Here is a 12,054-nt window from a genome sequence, read left to right on the forward strand (position 1 = left end):
AAGAACACACATAGATCAAGTAAAGGAAAAACTCGACGTCGTGTCATATACCTACCCATTTCAATAAAACTTTTATTTTGCAGATACCGCACATGCAACAGAGAAAAATGCCCCATAAACGAACCGTTGTTCAGAGACGTCCAGTGCGCGAAGTACAACAACAAGACGGATAAAAACAACGACACCGTCATCGCTGATTGGGTGTCATTTTATGACCAAGGTGAGCACCAAAGCCCGTCATCAATGTTACTCGTACAGTTCATTGGAAATAAAGGTTGGCAAAATCCTTCGCCTTTATTAGATAACTTCGCCTTAACTAGCATTAAATCATAATTCCAGTATAACTTGTATCATGATAAGTTTATTCTGGTTTTTGATATTATGGTTGGTTTATTTTTATAAATGTCAGGAATGTTCAAATATTTCAAAATTTCGATACTGTGTATTATTTTATTTTTAATTCTGCGTTTTACATTGTGATATGATTGTGTTGGACCTATGTTGTTTTGAATAAATGGATTTATTATTATTTGTACCTCCTTCTGGATTTCGCGGGCCTAAAAATCCCGGTATTTTGATAGGCTTGCGTGGGCATATAGATCCAACACGTAGAGACCCCTTGGAGAGCTTTAATGTCAATTATAATTTTCAAATTTATAAAAATAGTTGGCGGATTAGGGGAGGAGGGGCAAGATTAGAATACGATTTTAATTTGTTTACTTTAAAACTATTTATGCAGCTCTATTTATCGGAAGTGTCGCATGGTCAACTTCTAATTATTTCTTTAACAGTATAGAAAAATATCTACTTTTGTCTTAGACCCAGCCCAGGGCCCCTGGATCCGCCCTCGCCAAAAGCGACATCTACGTTTAGTTTTTGCCGGCCTTACCATTGTCACAAGCATTGTTTGACCAGCCATCTCGTTTTGCAGACAAACCATGCGAGCTGCAGTGCGTGCCTCGCAACAGCAACGATTACGAGATACTGCCCGGATACGTGGCCGACGGGACGCCTTGCTGGCAGACCATCGCCGGCAGAAATTCGCGCGACATGTGCATATCTGGTAAGTGTCCTATACCATACGTTACATCTTACCCAATAATAGCACTACAAAATACTGGCGGGCTACGTGGCCGACGGAACGCCTTATATTGGCAGACCATCGCCCGCAGAAATTCACTGTGTTCACACAACATAACATACAAAACTAGTAGTTTTCAGTCAGTAGGGGAGTCATTGCCACAGAATAAGTAATAGTATTATCATACGGAACGGCCACGCCCCGTCCCGCCCCGACTCGAATGCTCTCGCCCCGCGACAGCAGATTGACGGCCGTTTGCCGGCCGCTCAGTACTATTTTTAAGCAACTTACTCACTATGACGCATAACGCGTGTACAGACGTGCCGTTCACACATACTATAAGGATAACAGTCACTGACCTCATACTGAAGTAGCTCCGTAGAACGCGTAGTAATCAGTCAGCCCTGTCTTCTCGTAAAGATTTCGATAGATTCAGGTTCAGTTTCAGCTATCAGTTCGTTGAAACTTCCCAATAACGATGAAAAGCAAATATGTACAACTGGGCCCCTATTCAAGATGCACAACTGTCAGTTTCGGCATCCACATCAGTTCAACAGTGGAATGATTCGCCAGCTCCCGTAGTAACTACTTTATTTAGATGTAAAATGAAAGCTGGAACAAGACAATCGTTGAATCTTAATTTAGTTCGCAACTCAATTCAAGTCTCATTTCGGTACAGACTTGCGACAAAGAATACGGGACTTGGATTGAGTTTATCAGTTACCTTGAAAACAAAAATAAGATAGTTACCTGCATAAGTATCAGCACTTATTTGTTATTTGAGAAGTGCTATTTAAGTCAGAATAATGAATTGCCTACGTATTTGTATTAAATAGGTACGTATTTTGTGTTTTAATTGAAATACCAGCGAAATGACAGAGAAATTTTCACCACTAAACAAAAGCCGAGCGTGAGTCAACCTACCTTTCAAGGTATGTTTCTTCTTATCACCGGCCAGTATGCGCGGTAGCTGCACAATGCCATGCAAGTTTGCCATTTACAGAGCGCGTAACCTTTAGATGAGGACTGAGGATGCTATCGAATATATTACAAATAAACATACCCCGGGGTTTTGGGTGCGGGAATAACCTACAAGCCTAAAAAATAGGTATATAGTAAAAACTGAATAGGTAATGATAAGTCAACTGTTGTTTCAGGCGTGTGCTACAAGGTGGGGTGCGATTGGGTGGTCGGCTCGGATCTGGAGGAGGACGCTTGCGGCATCTGCGGAGGGGACGGCTCGGCGTGCAAGACTGTGCAGGGCATCTATAGCAAGGGCACCACTAAACAGTCCGGCTTTACTGAGGTAAGGCGTTTGACCTATACGATCATTTGTCACTGGATCCCGCAATTTTTTGATATTTTTTTTTTAAATTATAGTACATTCTTAAGGGCCCTCCACACGCGCGGCGCGAAGCCGCGAACGCGAGTTACGCGAGTGTGGAGTCTAATTCGCTAATCAGCTAAATTGACTCCACACTCGCGTTGGCGGCTTCGCGCTGTGTAGTCTGAAGCGGGCTTTACATAGATTGGACTAAGTCCCACGGTAAGCCCAAGGAGGCTTGTGTTATGGGTACTCAGACAGTGAGACTCTGACAGTCAGACAGTCAGTCAGAGTCAGTATAATATTTAAATACTTAAATACATAGAAAACACCCATGACTCAGGAACAAATGTCTGTGCACATCACACAAATAAATGCCCTTACCGGGATTCGAACTCGGGACCATCGGCTTCACAGGCAGGATCACTACCCAATAGGCCAGACCGGTCGTCAATATTAAACAATTATGAAGATTCGCGCTCAATTCTCATAATATTTATGAAGCTTGTAGCAACAAATATAACACTGTTTTTTGAGCAGTCGTGTTATATACAATAATAGTATCAACAATAATATTATTATACAGCACAACCTTTTAACAGAGATTTTTCTCAGAGGATTTCTTGTAAAATGTACAGATGTAGTGCATAATTATTTTCCATCGTATTTTCACGGAAACGTACGAACGTGTCTTGCTATATCAGTCAGTCTCGAGTGGTCTCGATACAAAAAGTACTGAGGTTGACTGATTGTAGCATGACAAATACGAACGTTTCCGAGAAAATACGATGGAAAACAATTATGCGCTACACCTGTATAGCTTAGTTTTGACACTAAATCGATTAAAGATTTAACTTTTACATTATACTTAGCAGTACTTACTTAACCTTGTAATAAGTCGCGCGCAGAAAGATTTTAACTGAACGATTTCAAATTCTATCAGTATAGGCAGGGCCGCTTTAAACTATGCTGGGGCCCTTGGGCACTCAAGAACTTGGGGCCCTTTTGGAAAGTAAAGAAATCGAATTAAACTAACACCCGCCCGACCCTACCAGACTCGGTTGCTCACTGTTACTGTCTGTTCTTCGGGGCCCCCTGAGGACGGGGGCCCTGGGCACGGGCCCGAGTGCCCTTATGGTAAAAACGGTTCTGGTTCAGAGTATTTACCTACTATTAGTATAAAATGGTGCGTTGCCAACTGACTAAATATGTAGTAGGCATAAACATGTATTGTTCATATAATAGGCTTTTTTTAGGTTGCCGTGATACCAGCCGGGTCAAGAAACGTGAAGATCCAAGAGAAAGTGAGCCCGGGAAATTACATTTCTATTGGAAGTGCACGAACGAGAAAACTCCTTTTAAACGGAGGCGGAGCTCGGTAAGAAAATCAATCAAAAACCGGCCAAGTGCGAGTCGGACTCGCGCACGAAGGGTTCCGTACCATAACGAAAAAAAAAACAGCAAAAAAATAACGTTTGTTGTATGGGAGCCCCATTTAAATATTTATATTAAGTATTCTGATTTTAGTATTTGTTGTTATAGCGGCAACAGAAATACATCATCTGTGAAAAATTTCAACTGTCTAGCTATAACGGTTCATGAAATACAGCCTGGTGATAGACAGACAGACCTGACAGACGGACAGACGGACAGCGGAGTCTTAGTAATAGGGTCCCGTTTTTACCCTTTGGGTACGGAACCCTAAGAATGTATGGCAATGGCAATCGATTTCCATCGATTCGCTACGGACACCTTGCTTTCATGGTATGCTAGTTTACGGTGTGTTCAACGGGGTTTTTCATAAGTTTTCGTGTACGGGCTTTTATTTTAGTTTCACTTTTCTCTTTAGGTGACCAAATCTTGCAAGTACATATTATATTATTATAGGCGCCAATAATAGCTATTATTGAAAATGAAACTTTTGAGTAGCATTTCTATTACTTTTTACTTGTGGCGCCCTTTTTGTAAATCTTCCGTTAGCGGTGTGCCCTCGGTCTCTATTAGGTCCATACAATTCTTCAAAGTTACTTTTCGTCCAAACACGGCTAGGTTTTGTTCGATTTTCTGAGTCAGACTAAGAGTATATTGAATGTTTTAATGATTTCTTTCAGTAATGCTACCCTGACCGAGTACTTCGTGGCTGGCTCCCAGGCGATCTATGAAAGAGACCGCGACTGGGAGAAAGTACAGATAATGGGACCGATCCTAGAGGATATTAAAGTTTATGTAAGTACCTTTACCTAACTACAACTCGTGAGTTGTCACTGGTGAGAAAGCCCGTTGATGATGTAAAAGTGCACAAAAAATGACATTAATTATGTATACATATGATAAAGTTTTTAAATATGAAATAATTACAAACCCCGAAAAAAACGTCCAAAATCACATAATCATCAACTTTTGGATTTTTCCAAGTTTTCCGACATTTCGCCATAAAACGAATGTAATTTTTATAATTTAAAATACTTCGTAAATTTAAGTAAAAAAATCGGAAAATAGATTAGTTTTACTATTGAAATAATATAAGGAACAAGTTTTTGTTGTGTAGGCTGCATCCTACACTATGCATTCGTTTAAGGGTTAACCTAAAGGTAGGTATATCGTAAATCGTTAAATGTGTTGAATACCACTAGCTAGTGATGTGCAGTTATGCAAGTACCGGGAATTCTCGCAAGACAGGTAATTTCTAATTTCCCGGTAAAGTACCAAGTATCAAAGTTATGAAAGTGTTTCCACATGTTTTATCTTGCGATTTGTTACAGCAACGAATTTACCGCGGCAACCACCGCAACCCCGGCGTGAACTACCAGTATACCGTCAGCAAGAGATACCGGTACCGGCTCAGCGATTGGTCACCGTGCAGCGCTACATGCGGACGCGGCCGCATGTACCGCCAACACGAGTGCGTCACTGACAGTGGCCGTGAGTACCTATACTGGGTTTCTTACCTATCGCACTTCCGAAGATAACTGTCCGATGTTTCATTTGCCAAATTTTCATTTGACCTAAAGCGTTTTACCGATACACTGTGGGCAGTATCTAGCGGTCATCGACATTATTTTCATTACACATGATGCTACCGGTATACCGTACGCAATACCGGTACCGGCTCAGAGAATGGTTACCGTACATACGAATACAAGCTTAGGTATTTGTCAATTTTGAATCATTCCACTTTACTCAATTTGCGAATTAAAAGCTATGGACTGAACTCATTATAATTTTCATAAACTGAAATTATTATTGTTAACAGACAAGGTGGATCAGTCACATTGTGACCAACAAGAGCAGTTCAGCAGGGAGGCGCTCGTGCAAATATGCATGCGACCGCAGTGTACCGTGCGCACGCACTGGCGCGTCGACTCGTGGCAGCGGTGCAACTCCTCCTGTAGAATACCAGTAAGGATTCGGTAACCGGTAATACTAACTGGTAACTTATCATAGAGTCGACGATGATTTTCTACGCATTAACGATGATGGTTGAAAATCTTGTCAGAATAAAATGTCATTATGAGACCCACATAGCCATTTTAAAGGGACTTCCAGCATTTTTCGATTCTATATGACAATTCAGTTGAGGACCTATCGAAAACGTTACCATCTCAAACCCACCGAACTTCGATAGCCTATTAAACTAGGTGTCTCCAAATGGGGCTCGTTGGTCAAGTCCCGTCCACGGCATCGACAGCAGCCATAAAAAGCATAGCTTTGGCTAGCACGAATTTACCCAAAGTGGCCCTCGGAAAATACGGGAACCGCTAATTCCATTCATTAGGCATTGAAGCATAGCATAGCATAGGGGGGCATTGAAGGGTAGCGCTAATTGCTTAAGGCCACTATGATGATTGATAATTTATGGTGTAACAATATTAATACATTTTATTTCTTATAGGGGAAGGAGCCAACGAAGCACAGACGAGTTTACTGCGTGGACAACCTGACAGGCCAGCGGCGAAGTGATGCTGACTGCGACCTCGCTATGAAACCGATATCGACTATCATCTGTGCTGACATACCGCCATGCTAAAGAAACCGTATATATGCAATGAGAGCCACTACAATGTACCTTGCGATATGAGGGTCTTGTTTTTATCACTTACAGTGGATAACTCAGGACACGATAAGTAATAGAAACTAGACCGCAATAAGCCACTTGGGTGCGGTTTCCAAGTCAGTAAACTCTTAAATGAGTTCACGGCACAATTGTTGCCAAAATCTTCGTGAAACACGAACAAAAACTTTGGGCACTTTAAAGTCTCCAACTCAATCTGAGTAGTAGTAGTGTGTTGTGTAATGAATGAAATGATAAGTGAAATCGTGACACTAAGGACAATGCAACTTTATATCGTGAAATCGAAATGAACATTCAGCGAATAAGCGCTAGTGGACTCGTTATGTGAACCAGTGAAGTGTTTTTTGTTTGGAATGTAAAAACCCATCGAATAAGGTAACGCTTTAGCGCTATGCGTGCCTTAGCTTCGGACGAATCTCGCAGGGAACCCACATAAGGCCATTTCATTTCATTTATTTATAGCAATTAAATAAAATGAAATGAAATTTCCAATACGACCATACTGCCATATTACGTAAGAAATTACTAGTTTTAACATAGTCTTCGCTTAGTTATTAAACTACTAATACATAATTATATATTCTGTAACATCAGTATTAAAATGGTGTATTTATATCTTTAAATAATTCAGATAAACGTAATGTGCGAAGTGATTAGATAATTTAAATTTTGGACCAAAAATATCTTAAGCAATCAAATTCACGTTGCCATAGGTAATCGCGATTACTGCCAATTACTTTCGTACGACTAACCCCACTTGCATTAACTATAATCACCTGTGTTATACTACTATACCTACGTGTAAACCAGAACAAGAATAAGAAAAAGTCGTCTACTTTTGAGACTGAGTTATTATATAAACGGCAATCCCTCTTTTTATGACCTGTAATAATTTCGCTGCCATTTAAAAACTGCTTTTTTGTTACCAATTTCAGAAAGACGTACATAATAATTTTAGATTAAAGTTTTTGCAAGTGTGAGATCTACTAGACGTAAGCTTTACTGTATTGTCTCCGATCAGTGTTTCATACATACAATATTATTAAGATCAAATGTAATGTGTAATACTTAGTTATAAGTGCATTTAGTAAAGAAAATATTAGTTGAAATCTGGGACCGATTACGGATTACCGGTATTCTTTTTATACAATATAACTACTATTTAATCTAATTATACAGCATTACTATTACAGCACAAATTCAAATCATCGCGAGACATCATGTATTAAATGAATACCGGTAATGGTTCTTACTCTAAATATGACAAAGCCTATGGGAACTTTAACCGCTAGTCAAATCAATGGCATATGTCCTTCGTGATGCGATCTGGTCAATAAAAAATATTTCTATTAATAATGTAAAATTCACATAATCTGATTTGCAGTAGGTACCGGTACTGTTAATCGAAAATACACAGCCTGCGTATTAAAACCGGTAGAACGAACGAGTACCTAAAACAAACTGCGGGACGTGATAAAAACTTGTATACCGGGACTTTTCAAAACAGTACCGGTAATTTAAGGCGACAAATCCTAAGACCATCGCATCTCTTAGTTAATTTCGCTTAACTATTTGGGACATTTTGAACAATTTCATTAACCTCTTTAATTATTAACTATAGTTTCTCCTGTCTTTTTTTTTTGTATAGCGACTCAACTGTTACCTGCATTTTTGTGTGTATCCTGAATTTTATATTCATGCCCGAGAGCAAATGCCTAATATGATTAAGTGTACGTGTCCGTTTAGTTTTCAAGTGACTATGCATAATTGTAACTGTAGTTACGTTTTATTTATCTTATACGTATCTATTTTTTATATTACTATTTGAACTTTGTAAATAAAATGGTGTTAAAAAGGTAGAGTTCACTGCAAAAGGCCGCCTCTTCCAGTACCTCTTAACCACACTTGAATTCAAAATTCGTTCGATTTTGAAACAAAACAAAATCAACTATTTTCTACGCTATTGGTTCAAATTTCAATAACAGATTTTTGTTGTACCTATGCCAGGGCGTTAGGAGGTTAACTGACCATCGGTGGACCTTATGACTTTAGAATAAGGATTACTTATTGGCAGTTTACAATGTGAACGAAAAAAACACGCCAGGATACAAAAAAAAACATGTTTTTGCCCGTCAGAACACAAACACTGTAAATGGAACACGAATATGTACAGTACCTACCCGAAGATAAATAATGCACATCGGTCTTTGGAAAGACAATGAGGGCTATCGTTTTTTTGCTCACCAGTTGGCGCCTCTGTTGATGGTGGTCCAAAAGACTAAAGAACAGCTGTCAGTCATTGAAGTGACAAGTGACATTTGACATTTTGAACTGTGGAAAAGACCACCATCTACACTAGCGCCCCTAGCGGCGAATTCATACGCGTTAGCCCTCATTGGCTTTTTATAACGATTACAAATCACTCATCAACCTCATCGTATTTATTAAGTGTCGTTTCATATCAAATAAATACTGCATTTTATGGACTTTAGTACGTCAAATCGATGACGTGTACTTTAAATATGACATAATTGACATACGTCACCAAGCCCAAAATTAGCTGAGTCTCTTTCCAAGGACCGATGTGCAATATTTATCTCAGTTTAGGTACTACTGTTACCTAACTACCTACCTACTTTGACCACTAAAAAGCCCCTTGAGTCTACCACTCGCTCGACACTTAAGTGAACTCTATTGCTTAGGTAATAAAGATGACGGCTTGGTGAGCATGAGAAGTGGCGCCCTCTGAAGTGAGCGACTAGCAGTTTTAACCCCATTCTAATAGTTACTGATGTTTCAGTTCTAAGATTCGTCAGGAACTTTTGTCGATTGATTCATATACACAATTTTAATTTCTGTAAAACTTGAAAATTGCTGTTAGGCTGACGTAATTTGTATGTAGATAATGAATAGATTTTTTACATATTAAAATGTCACATTGATGTATTAATTATAATTGTGTATGTAATTAGACATGGCAATAAACTGTGCATTGTTTTACTCATGAATTTTATTGAACACCTCTGGTTTTTTAAGTGACAGAATTGACCGGTACCATTCTCAGAATAGGGACGAGATTTCCGGTACCGGCCTGGAACTGAGAATTCCCGGTACTTCACCACTTTTCGATATTCGAGACTATTTTATTAACAAAACTTTCGCGAGACACAGACATATTAAATATATTTAGACGAGTCACTCACGAGTCACGTATTCCTCGATACGAAGTGACACATGTCGAGCGATTTTTTACTTAAAATACGTGAGTGACCTAATATATTCACTATTTTATTATTGTGCTTTTAGTACTGACGTTAAGAGTACTGGGATACCAGAGATGTGACACAAACATGAGAATTGGGATGAATATGTGGCGCAGTGAGAATGGACTGAGGAAGAAATATCAAAGGTTCTTAACTACATGGAGAAGATTAGAGTGACGTTTTCAAGTAAAAGGTACCACATTGCCGCTTACCATAAAGACGAAATTTGCTAGTATCTTTAATCATACTTACTTACTTACTCCTCTGGCGCAGCGACCCAAAGTGTGTCTTGGCCTCCAACACGACAGTTCGCCACTGATCCCGGTCCTGTGCAGTTTCTCGCCAGTCTTGGACCTGGAGCTCGCGCAGATCAGCGTCCACCACATCCCCCCATCGGTACCTAGGTCGCCCGACCGGGCGGCGTGCTGTCGGTTTTCCCTCAAACGCTCTTTTCACCGCCCGATCGTCTCCCATTCGCTCCAGATGGCCGAGCCACCGAAGCCTTTGCCCCTTTGTCACACCAATGATCTTTAATCATAATCATAATAATTTATTTAAAAAACCAATTTACACGTCAATAATAAATAATTGATAATAGTGATTTACTAATAATATTAACATATAATAACAGTAAGCATTATGCCTTACACGCAATAAAGGGGCAAAGACTGTTGCTATATAAATCGCAAGTCAGACCCCATATGGAGTACTGCTGTCACCTTTGGGCAGGAGCACCGTGATGCCAGCTTGGACCCTTCGACTCAGTCCAAAGGCGCGCTGTACGAATCGTCGACGATCCCAAACTCACAAGCGGTATTGAACCTTTAAGTCTAAGGAGAGACTTCGCCTCCTTATGCGTGTCCTACCGCTTGTACAATGGGCTGTGCTCTGAAGAACTGTTTGACATGATGCCAACGGCCGCTTTCTATCACCGCACCGCTCGCCATCGGCAGGGTGTTCATCCTCACACCCTAGCACCTAAATGGTCGCGAACTGTGCGGTTTAAGAGGAATTTCCTCCCGCGTACTCTTCGGCTGTGGAATGAGCTCCCTGCCGAGGTTTTCCCGAGGGGCTACAGTATGGGGTTCTTCAAAAAAGGAAATGAAATGAATAGGCTACGGTAACTGCTTACCATCAGGCGGGCCGTATGCTTGATTGCCACCGACGTGGTATAAAAAAAATCTTCATAGCTATAAAACGATTGCTACATTTATACAAATAACCTGTCAGAGCGTCCTTATGGCAAGGGACAAAGTGGCACCTTTTGCTTGAAGACGACACAGATAACTCTCAGTCACCAATCACCAAATAACATTGGTGGTAAGTAAAGGAGCCTAATATTTGTGTAGTGGCCACGAAATACGAATACGTAAACACTGACTGGCTGAGTCTTGGTTACCACCAAACGAAACGTCGGCACATCGGGGATAATTTTATCAAACGTCAAAACTTACAGACAAATGCAATTTAGATTTGTCAAAATAAAGTTTCAAAATAATTTTTCGAGATCCTTTCATAGGCCTCTGGGTGGCTGGAGGTTAAAACTCAAGTAGATACACGATTAAGTCCCGTTAAAGGAAATAATAAGATACAGTTACGATAGAAAAAGACTCGCTCTCGCTACTGCCTAGTTAATTGGCCGCAGTTCTGCAGAAAGCGAGCAAATTTTTTTTATCAATACCTAACATAACATATACTTAAGTGAATTTGGTATATGGTATAGGCAGGGCCGTTTTAAACTATGCTGGGGCCCTTGGGCACTCAAGAACTTGGGGCCCTTTTGGAAAGTAAAGAAATCGAATTAAACTAACACCCGCCCGACCCTACCAGACTCGGTTGCTCACTGTTACTGTCTGTTCTTCGGGGCCCCCTGAGGACGGGGGCCCCGTGTGCCCTTATGGTAAAGACGGTTCTGGTTCAGAGTATTATTAGTATAAAATGGTGCGTTGCCAACTGACGAAATATGTAGTAGGCATAAACATGTATTGTTCATATAATAGGCTTTTTTTAGGTTGCCGTGATACCAGCCGGGTCAAGAAACGTGAAGATCCAAGAGAAAGTGAGCCCGGGAAATTACATTTCTATTGGAAGTGCACGAACGAGAAAACTCCTTTTAAACGGAGGCGGAGCTCGGTAAGAAAATCAATCAAAAACCGGCCAAGTGCGAGTCGGCCTCGCGCACGAAAGGTTCCGTACCATTACGCAAAAAACGGCAAAAAATCACGTTTGTTGTATGAGAGCCCCACTTAAATATTTATATTATAGTTTTTAGTATTTGTTGTTATAGCGGCAACAGAAATACATCATCTGTGTA

General features: G+C 40.3%; 1 protein-coding gene across 1 annotated transcript in view; it reads left to right on the top strand.

Annotated features, from left to right (window-relative positions):
* LOC134748803 (A disintegrin and metalloproteinase with thrombospondin motifs 7) overlaps nt 1-9,477 on the top strand; it is a 140,759-nt gene extending 131,282 nt beyond the window's left edge. Inside the window, exons 13-20 of the mRNA XM_063683597.1 lie at nt 84-220; nt 932-1,063; nt 2,239-2,387; nt 3,662-3,783; nt 4,517-4,631; nt 5,168-5,327; nt 5,659-5,804; nt 6,298-9,477. Of these exons, the coding sequence (XP_063539667.1) occupies nt 84-220; nt 932-1,063; nt 2,239-2,387; nt 3,662-3,783; nt 4,517-4,631; nt 5,168-5,327; nt 5,659-5,804; nt 6,298-6,432 (1,096 nt within the window). The 3' untranslated portion in view covers nt 6,433-9,477. The remainder of the gene's footprint in view (nt 1-83; nt 221-931; nt 1,064-2,238; nt 2,388-3,661; nt 3,784-4,516; nt 4,632-5,167; nt 5,328-5,658; nt 5,805-6,297) is intronic.
* Nucleotides 9,478-12,054: the final 2,577 nt, after the last annotated feature.

The sequence above is a fragment of the Cydia strobilella genome, chromosome 17 (genome assembly GCF_947568885.1).
Source record: "Cydia strobilella chromosome 17, ilCydStro3.1, whole genome shotgun sequence".
In the NCBI taxonomy this organism is placed as follows: Eukaryota; Metazoa; Arthropoda; class Insecta; order Lepidoptera; family Tortricidae; genus Cydia; species Cydia strobilella.